This window comes from Labeo rohita, chromosome 24 (genome assembly GCF_022985175.1).
Source record: "Labeo rohita strain BAU-BD-2019 chromosome 24, IGBB_LRoh.1.0, whole genome shotgun sequence".
Taxonomy (NCBI): domain Eukaryota; kingdom Metazoa; phylum Chordata; class Actinopteri; order Cypriniformes; family Cyprinidae; genus Labeo; species Labeo rohita.
Window position 1 is genome coordinate 29,282,902 of NC_066892.1, and position 14,303 is coordinate 29,297,204.

The 14,303-nt window shown below is 38.9% G+C and overlaps 1 protein-coding gene across 1 annotated transcript in view; it reads right to left on the reverse strand.

Annotated features, from left to right (window-relative positions):
- vstm2a (V-set and transmembrane domain containing 2A) overlaps window positions 1-8,033 on the reverse strand; it is a 55,895-nt gene extending 47,862 nt beyond the window's left edge. Inside the window, exons 1-2 of the mRNA XM_051097582.1 lie at window positions 7,754-8,033; window positions 6,664-6,833 (exon numbers count right to left, since the gene is read on the reverse strand). Of these exons, the coding sequence (XP_050953539.1) occupies window positions 6,664-6,833; window positions 7,754-7,832 (249 nt within the window). The 5' untranslated portion in view covers window positions 7,833-8,033. The remainder of the gene's footprint in view (window positions 1-6,663; window positions 6,834-7,753) is intronic.
- Window positions 8,034-14,303: the final 6,270 nt, after the last annotated feature.

Consider the following 14,303-nt stretch of genomic DNA (forward strand, 5'->3'; position numbering starts at 1 on the left):
TTTAACGAGCCACAGGGCGGCAGGTATAAACACAAGCATTAACTAGAGTGGCCACTTCAGAGCAGTAACGCGCTGCAGAGGGGTGCAGTACAGGGGGTCGAAACACACGCCGAAGCCGTGGTCTACTCCGGTTGCCACGTTGGAGCAGTAACGCACCCCGCAGACGTGTGCAGTGTGTGGTAAGAGATTTATTCATCATACAGTGTAGATAGCTTCACTTACAACGCCAGTGTTTTTTAAAATGCATAAATTTGCACTAGAATAGGCTAGGCTGATCAGTGATGATGTTTTTTGATAATGTTAGGCTGCTTTAGCCTTATGCTGGAGCTGGTTTCGGGAACTGAAACTAAGTAAATAATTAAATACATTAGCACGATAATATAATGTATTGGCGATCTCGCAGGCTGACGATAGGACCCAGTACTACTCAGGCATATTATTTACTCACCCTCCATGCATCCTAGGTGTATATGACTTCCTCCTTTCAGACGAATGCAATCGGAGTTTTAAAAATTTATCCTGGCTCCCAAGCTTTAGAATGGCATAGACAGGTGTTCCTCCTCATCCGTCCAAAACAATAAAGGCCTCCTGTAGCGAATCGATGCCGTTTTGTAAGAAAAATATCCATATTTAAAACGTACGAATCACTTTAACCTAGCTTGCGCTAACTGCTTTGGCAAAGAGGCGTGGCAGTACTGAAACACCGTCTAAGCTGTTCGCCAATCGCAACGCAGTGGGACAGCTAACCAATCACAACACATTTCATTTTTCATTAAACCTGGACCTATTCAAGCCATTTGTGCCAGGCTGGGAGAACTGTATTGTAATAATGTAAATTATGTTAAAAATAATGCATTTTTTGAACCACCAAGCATGAGAGCATGTTCTAGTACAAAGAATCAAGACTTTGTAAAAGAGCATAATAAGACCCCTTTAATATGCTGATTTGCTGCTCAAGAAACATTTCTGATTGTTATCAAAGTTAAAAACAGTTGTGCTGCCCAATTTTTCTGTGGAAACACTGATACTTTTTATTCTTTAGGATTCACAGATAAATAGAAAGTTCAAAAGAGCAACAATTTTTTTTAAATAGAAATCTTTTGTAACATTATTGTCTTTACTCTTGCTTTTGAAGAATTTAACCTTCGCGACCTTGATTAATAAAATGATACATTTAGTAAGTCTGACTGACCCCACACTTTTGAATGGTAGACATATCAGAATCAGAAACATCTGTGAATATTATCAATGTTGCAACCTTGAAACCTTTTATTTTTTTTCTCAGGATGAATAGAATGATTCAGGATTTATTTGATCCTTACTGACCCCAAACTCTTGAACAGTACTGCTACTAGACAGTCATATATATTTATTTATATAAAAAAAAAATGCAATACATGTTATTGCATGGCTTTATTTCTTAAGCCCAATGATTGCCTTACAGTCATATCCTGTAAGCTGGTGGTTGTCGAATCCATACAGACTGAACCCGAGCAGTTATACCTACGATCATACGCTCTCTAAGAGGGGTGAAAATCCAATTCAATTTAAATGCAACACTACAGTATAAAGCTGTGCTGAAATTAGCGCTCTCTCAAAACACCCCCATCTCAACTCAGAGTCTATTAGCAGCCATTTTCAGCGATCACGACATCCGTTCCAGAGCTAAAGCCCAACGGGGCTGAGAAACTCTAAGCAAGTATTGCTAATGAAAAATTGTGGTTAAAACCACACATTCTACTCCTGCCTTAAACTCCCTGGTGGCATGTACTGTACATTACGTTAGTAAGAGTTCTTGTAAGCGCTAAACCGCTGCGGCTGTGCGCGGCAGACTCGCAATGACATTTTCATATTAAAGTTTGAGACTCGCTGACTTGTCAGCACATTTATGACTTCTGAGATTTCAATGCAATTTTACAAGCATTAATTGTGTTACTCAGTTGTAAGCGTCGCAATCATAATAAGCTTTTCATTAAAGTCCACCGTGTGTTAGCAGTCCCGGTTCATGCTATAAATGAACTCTGTCTAGTAACTGACGTGCAGTTCTTCCAATTAAACCGATATCTGTGTCATTATTGACACTCAGTAATAAGCTCAGAGTGTAAATGTTATGCTAGAGAAGGAGAGAGACTGAAGAAAGGCTCTGTTTTCTGAGCATTTGTAGTTTCTTTATGCACTATGCGGCCTTGACTCGGCTCAAGGCTACAGGTCAGAAATCAGGGAAAAAGGACGCGGTCGGTTCAGACTCAGTAGCATCCACAGATGGAGAGCTTAATCAGAGCAGCATTACATTGATTATGAAAGTGTCTGGCCTAACAATAGGCCGAGCTGATGGATGCGGCTATCGGAGGCACGCGCTTTCATTGACCTTCAGAGCTTATTGTCTTTAAAAGTCTGGCGGAGGGACTTAGACAGAGAACTGTGTGGTAATTGGGCTGAAGAGAGAGGCAGACCGGATGGTATGGATTTTGCATTAGTTTGTACTCGTAGCAAGTGTGCTGTCGAGAACGGCTGGTCGTTTCCATCTGGAAAAGCAGACGTTTGTGTGAAATCTTAAGTGATAAAACGCCGCCCCCTTGTACTGATGCAGTATCAGCGGTAGCTGTCAATTAAGCTTTAAATGGCTGAAAATGCCTTCAGTCATGCCATGAGCAGCAGCGCTGGTCAGGATTTAGGGAGAAACTGGCAAATGTCTGTCCAATGAATTTCTTGTCATCTCTGATCAATATAGACACTAGAACTTGTTCAAAACCCTACACTTTTAAAAATAAAGGTGCTTCACGATGCCATAGAAGAATCTTTTTTGGTTTAAGTGGTTCCATAAAGAACCTTTAACATCTAAAGAACCTTTCTGTTTCACAAGAGGTTCTTTGTGGCGAAAGAAGGTTCTTCAGATTATAAAAAGGTAAGAAAGAGATGGTTCTTTGAATTGGTTCTTTGTGGAAACAAAAATGGTTCTTCTATGGCATCGCTGTGAAGAACGTTTTAAAGCACCTTTATTTTTAAGAGTGTACTATGCTGCCTACACAGGCAGTGAGCCTAACATCATTAATATACTCTTTAAAAGATGATTTCTCAAAGCCAAACAAAGATGTTTCAAAAGAAAATATTGTTGTAGTCCTTCTGCTTCAAAATATCACATTTAATTAAATGCTAAATAACTCAATTGTAAAACGTACTTGTGATTTCTAAGCAAAATGCAAATTTTGTTTCATTAGGGAGCTGCAATAAGTATAATAAGTATACAAGCACTCAACAAAAGTATTGATTTGTTTTGTTTTCATACCATTGCCAAAAGCTTTATTTTATTAAAACCTAGTCACAGTAAATTGATAATGTATATACATATATGGCATATCAGTCAATACTTTTCCATAGTAAATTAAGTCTAATTATAACCAACTTTTCTGTCACTTCACCTGCCATGATGGATTTATGTGACAGTGCATTGCAATGCATTCTGGGAGTGAAACTTGCCATGCTGCACAGCTGGAACTTTTCAGCAGTTAAAATAATTGTTCTATACGTACACTAGTATTCAAAACAGACTCTTATTTTAACCAAGGCTGCATGTATTAGATCAAAAATACAGGAAAAACAGTTTAATTGTGAAATATTAGAATTTCAAATAGTTGTTTTCTGTGTGAATATCTGTTAAAATGTAATTTATTTCTATGATCAAAGTTGAATTTTCAGCATCATGACTCCAGTCTTCAGTGTCACATGATCCTTCAGAAATCATTCTAATATGCTGATTTGCTGCTCAACAAACATTTCTGATTATTGTGCTGCACAATATTTTTGTGGAAACTGCACTATAGAAAGTTCAAAAGAACAGCATTTATTTGAAATATAAATCTTTTGTAACATTATAAATGTATTTACTATCACTTCTGATCAATGAAATGCATCCTTGATGAATAGAAGTATTTATTTCTTTAAAGAAAAAAGCTGACTGATCCCAAACTTTTAAATGGTAGTGTCTGAAAGTGGCGTAGCTTTACTGAACATTAATATGCAATAATACTTCCCATATTCTCTTTGAACTGTTGTATATCCAGACTACTTTATCTGAGATAAAGCGCTGCAATAACCCTTCAGAATCTGCATGCATATGATATATAATGTGAACTTGTGTCGTATAATTTTGACCTGTGAGTCATGAAGAAGAAGCATGTTCCTTTAATGTTCTGCTGCTGCTGTGCTTGACTGGGCACGATCCTGTCTCGCAGCCATCCTACGTGCATATCATGATTACACTGATAGATCTATCCTCTTACAGCTGCAAGAACTGCTATTTTCTTGTCCCAGACACCAATGGTAATTTATCCCTTAAAAATAAGTCAAAGAAAGATCAAGAAAGGTAAGGCAACACATGCTATTAAGTCTTAACAAGATCCCTTAGTTCAGTTCAGTTGAGCAGAGATTCCTTTGTGTTGACACACAGCTGAAATTAATTATTTAGGACAATTATGATCCTTCTTATTACTGTCATTTCATCTGAAAAAATGTAAAGGTTAATCACTGAGGGCAAGCTAAAAACATAAACTCTCAGTCGCGCAGCCAGTCTTGACATTTCAATTGTTTTAGACTCGCGGTGCCTTTTCTATTTCATAAAACCCCTCTGAATGTGTGATGAGCAGCCGTAATTGCATGATTTGAGGTATTGCCATGACTAGTCATCGTAGCACAAAAGCTCAGTGATGATAAAAATATGTTGTTTGATGATTCACATTTGACAGTCTCTAATTTTCCCTGCATTCGCATTCATCCGTCAGACGCGCCAAGGTATGCGGCGTTCGGCTAAAAATGTCAGTCTCTACCCAAGTCTTGATCTCTTTCTGAATAATATTTGGATTAATAAACTTCCCTGACAAACGGCAGCAAGTCGCAGCAAAGTTCACAAAAGAACACGACGGTCTGGAATAAATCCAGCTAATTCACTGGAGAGCATCGGCGAATGAACTCCAGCCCATAAGGCTCCCATAAGTATGCAAATAAAGTAGATCTTTGCATTCGAAATTGCATTATCATTTGCATTTATGTGGGCCGCTGCTCTTTTGATAAACGACCTCTTGTCTTGCTACGGGACGTCAGAAATGCGCATCCCCTACTAGCGGCACCGATTTATCCAATTTGGGCGAGCACGTGGAGAGACGACCGGGATGCACTCGGTCACAGATTACAGCAAAGTGCTCCGGCCTAACCGGAGGTGAGTCCTTATGTATCATTACGGAGCAGAACATGTACTATCCCTCATTCACGCCTATTAATAGAACTGTGCATTTGGCTGTCGGCAATAGCAGTATCGATGGCTGCAGATTCAGGATCATATCCATTATAGATTATACGGTGACAGGGCGACGGCACCGCTGCAGTCCTTCACTGTGCTGCGATATCACTCCTAATAGCCGCTCTTCAGAGGTGAACGCTTTGCTATTATACATCAGAAGCCATTGGCTCATGTCACCCATCTTATTATTCCTGGATGTCTTCTTGTAGGACGTCTCTTCGATCCTCATTTTTGTCAAATTTCGCCTCACCGGGGACCCAGCTGCATGTCATTTGATGCACAATGCTCAGAGAAGAATGAGATTCAATCAGCGATGCCACGTTCGCCGTTACAGCTTCTCCCATTCCAAATTGATAGATCCCATGGATCAAAGCCTTGGCAATATGTGTATGATGAGAGACAACAATAGCTTAGTAATGGCAGTATTAAATCGGAGCAGGAACAAAAAGGGATGTTCTTCTTCCCATGCATTTATCAAACGAAAAATAACTTGTTTGATGTCGGTGATGACAAACTACATCTGAAGCAATTGGCTATACTGTAACCCTACTAACAAAAGCCTTTCATTCCCTAAAGACATCTCTCAACCTGACAGAAACAACTAGGTGAGCCTGCCATGATGGCATGTGCATAAAAACAACACATTGACTCAGATCATTTGTCATTAAACATGGAGTCACGTCACACAGAAACATCTCCAAACAAACACGCACACACACACTTGTTGACATTCAGCCAGTGGCATCTCTGCTGCACACGTTGGACCCTTGATGTTATTCACGATAGGCCTCATTTCTGCGTTTTGTCCTTCAAAAGACCAAACGAGTGTGTCACAGTGATTTTGCTGCAGATCTCAAAGCCTTAGGAGTCTTCCATTCGGTATGAATCACGAAGCGTGAATCAGGCAAGACAACATCCTTGAGCAAAACAACTGATTAGTCTGACGTGTACTGTGCGCTGTGTAAGTGTGTGTTTTGACGTGGAGGGTTAGGGGCTCTAATTATGTGACATGAGTGGGAATACAGGAATATTCTGCACGCTCTGCCTTTTGGAAGGACACGAGGAACACGAGTGAAACTAATTGCTGAGGTGGCTTTGCAGCATAAGGGAAATAGTAGCAATGCAAACACAACAAGTAAGCAGCGCTTCAGCGACGGCAGGCAAAACCGTTCATCCAGTCAATTAAAAGTGCAAAGAGTGGGAGGATAAAATGGATGCACATCCACTAGGTGTGTCAAAAAAGAGAAATTCATGCAACGTGCCAAGGATGCTTAACGCTGCTTAGGAGGCTTCTTCTGTAGGCTGGGTAGTTACGGAATGACGTTATGAACAATTAACCCTTCCTTAACCTGTGCATAAAACGTTATTACCTCTGTATCGTCCTCGTCCTCCTCGCTTGTAATCAGTTCCTCCGGAGCTCGAATAAACCACCACTGGATCTCTAGGTAAACCGAGGACATCCCACTTTGAAAGGCACATGCCATTTCAATGTTCTGTCCTTCCCTTGCGGTGATGTTAGTAGGGAAATCGGTAAACTTTCCTGCAAGAGAAACATAGCAAGTTAACATTCTACCAGTGCTTATACTTAATCTTATCATGTTTTTAATAGTAATAATAATAATAATAATAATAATTTTAAATAGTTCCATTTAAATTTGAAAATATTTCAATTTATTTTTTTTTAATAAATTTCTGTTTTTTTCATCAAACATCACAAACTGTAAAATAATAATAATATTAATAAATAAATGTATTAAAACAAATTGTGTGTGTGAGATATATATATATATATATATATATATATATATATATATATATATACTATCCTTTCTTTTCCTTTTTCCCCCTTTTTTTGCCTTTTGTGACAAGTCAAATGTTCAGGTTGTGTGAGATTTAATTAATACTTCAGACTGGAATCGACGTGTTCGTGCAGCACTGCCTGGATGGAATAAAATGAAGGACTTTCGTCCGCACGTCCTGCCTTTATAAGGGATTTAATGAGCGCTGTCCGTGGTGCTGAAAAACAACCGCAGTCCGTTTAACGAAGCCCAATTCTGAGCATCCGCCACTTGAGATGCAAGTCGCGCATGCTGTTCCTTCAAAATTACCCTTTACTACCTATAATGCTGGCAAAGAGACATAGAACGAGTTCATGTGAAGAAGAAGGACGGCTACGAGACGATACGCAGACGTTTAACGAGTTTTCCCAAAATCAACAGTTGATTTTTTTTTCATTCCTCTCCTCGTCACGGACAACAGGCTGGCGTGTTTATAAACTTTTGTCACTTATTGTTTAAAAAGTGCTACAAAAATGCACGCAGCAGTAATTCAAACTGTAAATTAGCCATTGAGAGCGTCTTTAGAGTTGGTCATTCGCAGTTAATAATGGTGTACTATATTGCGGACTGATGTGATGCATTAAAAGTCTGTAAATGTATATTGAGCCGTCAGTGTTCTTACCATCAAGAGAAAATCCAACTTGAATGGACAAACAGGAAAAGAGCACAAATCCAATACTGTCATGTAAGGTCCCCATCATTCCAAAAGACAGCTGAGATCTCACATGAGCTAGAAAAGAAATGTCCTCCAGAAATGTTCAGCGCATTAAGCGAAAGCCACGTGAAGAGGATGCCGAGCGGGAAACATGCTGCAACTCTGGCGCAGAAGTCGCTCGTGAACTCGCACACAGGTGCTCACGGCTCTCCACTGTCTCTGCGAGGTGTTGATGGAGTAATGATGCTTTCGGTTCCTCTCTCTCTCTCTCTCTCTCTCTCTCTCTCTCTCTCTCTCTCTCTCTCTCTGCTCATGAACGTCAGTGTGCGGCTCTCACGCGCTCCCTATTGCTCGTTCGAAAAGAGTGGCGAGAGACGCAGCACTCGGAATATAACAAACGAATCACTCACAGCGTTTTTTTTTTTTTTTTTTTTTTTTTTTAAGAAAGCTTGAATATGCTCAAAACTCAAAGGATTTTCGCTTACTTATTGTTTGCAATAAAATGCAATCAAATCCCTATAGTTCATCCTAAAATACACACAATACGACTAAAATCTTGGCAAAAATACAGCTAAATAAATGAAAAAAAAAAAAAAAAAAAAAAAAAAAAAAAAAAAAAAAAAAATATATATATATATATATATATATATATATATACTGGACATGATTCGAAAAGGTTAAATGGTGTTGCAGAAAAAAATACTCACACTTGTACTGTTGGTGGCCAGAAATGGCTGCACTGGAAACAGATGGTAGAAACATTTGGTACTGCAGGTAAACAAGATCTTATTGTTTTTTTTTTTTTTTTTTTTTTTTTTTTTTTTTTTTTTGTGTGTGTGTGTGTGTTTTGTTTTTTATTTTTTATTTTTTGTTTGTTTGTTTTTTTATATCTTCCTCAAAGTTGGAACACGACTTATTTAGATTTATGGCTTTGAATTTCACACAGTTTTAGAGTATAAAATGTTTTGGAAAATATATGTTATGGTATATATGGTAACCAGGGCTCGAACTGAGGGGGGATGGCATCCCCTTGTTGAAAAAAATGACAAAAACATCCCCTCTGTAAAACCACCATCCCCTTTAGATTAATAATTGTTGTGTAAAACTTATCATGCAAATGAAATATTAAAATTCTCTACTTACGATCATTTACAAATTAAACAACAGTGAATGATCAGTCATAACTCAATATTGCTATAAGCTGCAAGCTCAAAAATGGTTCAAGCACAACTTTTGACGTTCTTTAAAAGATGACACAGCAACACTGCAGTGTTTTGTTTCTGAATTAATACATTTTGGAATGACTCAGTGAATCATTTATTAAAACAGGGACTTGCTGCCACCTACTGGCAGTTTTAGTGGTGTCATTTTTATTCATCCATGACAGCCCTAAATCAGCAAAGGTACCAGCACAAAAACACATACAGCAAAATAAAGTTTAATTATCGGCCCCAGAAGGAAAACAGCTTATAAATCATAGTTTATTTAAGAAAGCTTATTTTTTTGTTGAACAAAAATATGTTTAAAATTTACACAGATTTGTAATCATTGTGTAAAATTATAGCTACAGAACCACCACCCCACAGCTTGTTGATATACAGCCATATCTCACAGCTACTCATGTAATATTTCCTTTATACAACAGTTCAACGAGTGTGTAAATATATAAGAAACAACAACAGAGCATCTTTAAAAAACTCTTTTTTTGTGTGCAGAACTATTTCCTTTCTGCAAAGATTTAAATCTAAGTTTGACAGTTTAACTGCTGAGTCCAAGCCTCCGTTACTAATTCGAAAATGTCACTTTAGAACTAGTAACAAAAGAACGTTGAGTTGCTTCATTAAAAGCTTATTGTATTACTGTATTAAAAGTAATACAATTTAATTTAATTTAATTAAGTAATAGTAAATGAAACATTAGTTGAATGTCTGTTGAGGAAAGCCATATCTTTGTCGTACTATCCTTTCATCTGTTAAGAGTGATTTCTGATGACTGCGCTACTTAGTGCATTTGTTGGCTGCATTTTACAAACTGTTGTTGAAAGTAAAAATAACTTCTTTGTTTACAACAGCCTTACACAGACTCTTAAAAACTCTTAAAATCTTTGATGCCATTGAATGGCGGAACAATGAAACTAATTACAATCATGAACACACACACACACACAGTTTCCCAATACTAAATACTATTGTTAAATACTACTACTTAAAATATTATTTATTGAATAATAATATTTAATAAACAACAACATATATTAATCCATCATAAAAGATGCTAGGCAATTCAGTCAAAAGCTACATAAAAATATAACGTGATGAGATTTTGCCCTCAGCCAAAACTATTTGCTCTGTAACAAATAATAGATTAATGTGACCAAAGACTGCCCGTTAAATTTTCCCAAAATTAATTGTATCTCATGTTTAACTACTGTAGAGACATCAGAGCCAATGGCAAATTCCAAAAGATCTGGCCGAGGTGAGGCTGCTCTGAGTGGGTTCATGAGCGCTGAACGGCCACTGACGCCCTCGAGCTCACATCTCTGAAAACACTGAAAAAAAAAATGTTTAAACCCTTCTATGACACTGGTAATTCATTCCAAGCAATTTCACTAGTACATAAAAAGTATTTTTCCTTACCAAGATGTTAAATTGACGTGCAAATATAATTCCAGCTAGATATTGTGTTGACAAATGTACAGAGGAAACTAAACCTATTTTGTATAGCTGTGGTTTGCTCTCAAACCTCGTAAAGTCAAACTTGAGCTGGATTCGTGACAGTTTGATGGACAGCAAATCATTTCTTTTCTCCTCTACAAATAATTACTGGCAGAGCATCAAAAAACCTAGCAATCTGACTCACTGTCTACATAAATAGAATCAATCCCTACCCATTCATTGCACTTCTAAGTATACAGGGCCTACCGAAGATAGGACGCATACATGAGTCCCACTTAAGTAAATGCATAAATCAGCATTTTAAGGTAAGCTAGTAAGGAAAGCAGCACAGGTACTTTAGACTTGCTCACCTCACAGATTCTTTTGAGCAGAGCTGGTGCATGGAAAAATAATTACACTTTTTTTTTCTAGACTGATGATGGTGGCAGAAATGTAAATTGTGTTCAGCATCTGTGATATTTATTATAGTGCTCTCAGTATTAATATTTTATACCTGGTCGGATAACCCGCTCTCTGATGCACATCATGCAGATAAGATGAGGCCCGTAGACTACTGATGCCCTTCACAATCACTTCTACAGGCCACAGATTGAGAAATATTCAAATGCATTGCACTGGCTAAAAGCTTTATTCAGTGCAAACACTTTGTGTAATAGAGACATGGACCGCAATGATGATTGCAGGCCAAAAATACTGTTGCAGAGACCAAGCTTTAGTCAATAAAGCAGAATCACTTTATACTGTATATAACATGGACTCTGTAACACATATAAGATCATATCAGGTAAAATGATATCAGGCTTTTTCCTGAACATTTGCGTGATTTTAATCCATCTAAACATTTTTATTCCTTCACTCAGTTACTTTCTTCTACTCAATTAATCAACTAAATTAGTATTGTTATTGTTACCTAAAATTTATGAAACTTCACTTAATTGTCAGGTTGAACTACTGAAATTTACTAAAACTGAAATAAAAAGACAATAGCAAATAACAAATGTACTAAAACTTACTGTCCATGGTAAAAATCACCGCAGTGGAAACAGATGGGAAGCAAATTTCATCTAGTGGAAACATTTGGTACTGCGAGCAAACCTTTTTTCTTTTTTTTTTTTTCAACGTCAAATTTGGATCACAACTACTTTAGATTTATGAATTTGAATTTCAAACCGTTTTATACTAAAATATGTTTTTGGTGGGGGGAATCAACTATCAGTGAACACCAAAAAGCCATAATTTAACCACTATTTAAAAATTCCCTTTAGTGATGCTGTTAATTCATTCCAAGCAATTGTACTAGTATATAAAAGAAGTATTTTTCCTTACCAAGCTTTTCAGTTTACATGTGCAAATACAATTCCTGCTAGGTGACAGAATTAAGTTCTAAATGTAACACAATAAGAATTGCAAATAACTAAATTACTAAAACTTAAAAAGTAAAATGAACATATAAAAAGACTATAACAGTATATCATGATATAAATATGTTTACAAAGAGTATTTAATTTGATGAGTATTTTATATTAATGACTTACAAGATTTAAACTCAGAATTGTGAGATAGAAGCTTGCAATTCTGAGAAGAAAACTCAGTGTTCAATGTCGATATATACAATATCTGTGTCAAAGGCTCTTAAACCTATACATGACGTGTTTTGCATGATAATGTATTTTTCACTGCCTAGAATGCGTCTGAATGCTTCATGCAGAATCTTACAGACTAAAATAGATCTGTGTGAATGTATATGTCTGGATGACGTCAGTATGAGTAAGGGTATTCAACTTTTCAATGGCGTGGAGGAAGAAGATGGGAAATGTCTTTAGGAAAGGTAGATTACATCATCACTATTATTAGAATATAAAAATTCGCAAATACCCCTCCTTCACCTGTTGAAATGATAAATTCTTGCGAATGTGGGCGCTTCTGCAATACATTCAGAAAGAAACATCCAAGGACACATCTGATGTAGAACATCTGCGAATCTGCAGAAATGAACGACGTTTTAGTGGTGGGACAAACTGAAGAGGAATCAATATCCTCTAATTTCAGCATCATTCACTATGACAGGAACGTCCTGTCCATCATGGTGGGCGGTATTAAATTTAGCACAAATATCTCAATCTATTGGCTTCCTCACTGTGCGCATACGGCTTCGACCTCATCCGTTTTCTCCCCCGCGTCACGCAGCCGCATTCTCATCGGCTTGTAAATATAGATTTGCTTAATACTTACTCATTGCTAATAGCATATGCATTAGACAAATGAGAGGTACAAGCCTAAGGTGGTTTATTGAATACAGCGTACCTTGGAAAATTAATTATAGCCCATGGTGTTGTATTAAATGTCAGCTGGGTGCTGCTCAAGAGGAACAGGAAGGATCAACGGTCAAGTCATTTTGCATGGTGAAAAATGCAAGAGTCAAGACTGGGGAAAAAAAAATCTAATAGTATATATATATGCATCCCATTAATGTCCGAATGTTTTTTTATTGATTATGCACTTAATTAATTTATTGCATATCCACAGTGTGGTTTAAGGTATTGAGATTCACAGACTATCTGGAGCGCAGTGGCTGATCAGTATTTCGTTTGGCAAGCGAGTCACGTCTAGGTTACGTACGTAACCCTCGTTCCCTGAAGGAGGGAACGGAGACGTTACATATGGGAACTCGCTTGAGAGTCCAATCATCTCCAAGCCTTATTCAAAAGGCCAATGAACATTCATGAACATTGGCGAGTGGTATTTGCATGCCGAGCCACTCCCCGTATATACGGGTATATAAGAAGGCGGCGTGCAACCACTCATTCAGGCTTTTGCTGAGGAGCCGAGCTGCAGCCCGGCGTCAGCGCGACGTCAGGTCGTGGCAGGGGATGTAACGTCTCCGTTCCCTCCTTCAGGGAACGAGGGTTACGTACGTAACCTAGACGTTCCCCTTCAGTCGTTTCACTACGACGTTACATATGGGAACAGACCCATGGAACAGGCCACGAACCAGACGTCGCGTTACGCAACACACCGCGTGCCGACAGGCGGACGTGTCAGCAGACGGATATGAGCGTAACCTTCCCAACGCCCTGGGGGCCAATAGGGGCCCCACAGGGATGCCAGTTGTACTGAAGCAGGAGTTGGGGGGGGGAGCACATGAAATCTCTACATGTGGAACACAAGAAATTCAATATATCCATAGATTTTAGGGATATACGAGGGAAACATCGGCCCTCTGGCTGACCGTGGAAAAATACTGAAACATGTTGCCACAACCTGCTGGGCGAAGGAGACCCAACCGGAGCACAGACAAGCACTACTCCGCACTAGGCCTGACTGCGGGGCATGGAGGACCCAGGTTCGCCGGAGGGAACAACCGAGGGAAATAGCGCACGGATCCATTAGGAATGGCGCAGCAAGCCGACACCAGCCGGACTCCCGCTCGCCTGTGATGTCTATGTTAAGACACGGGAGGATACGGCCTCTACGCGAAGGTTGTAGAACCTGGCGAAGGTATTAGGTGTCGCCCAACCCGCAGCTCTACAGATATCTGCTAGAGAGGCGCCATGAGCCAACGCATAGGATGAGGCAACACTCCGTGTGGAGTGGGCACGAACACCTAAGGGGCATGGCTCTCCCTGGTTTTGGTACGACAGGGAGATGGCATCTACCACCCAATGGGCCAACCTCTGTTTGGAGACAGCATTCCCTTTCTGCTGACCTCCAAAGCAGACGAAGAGCTGCTCGGTGCGTCTGAAGTGCCGAGTACGGTCCACGTATATACGCAGAGCGCGAACTGGACACAGCAGCGCAGAGGCTGGGTCTGCCTCCTCCAGGGGCAGAGCTTGCAGGTTCAC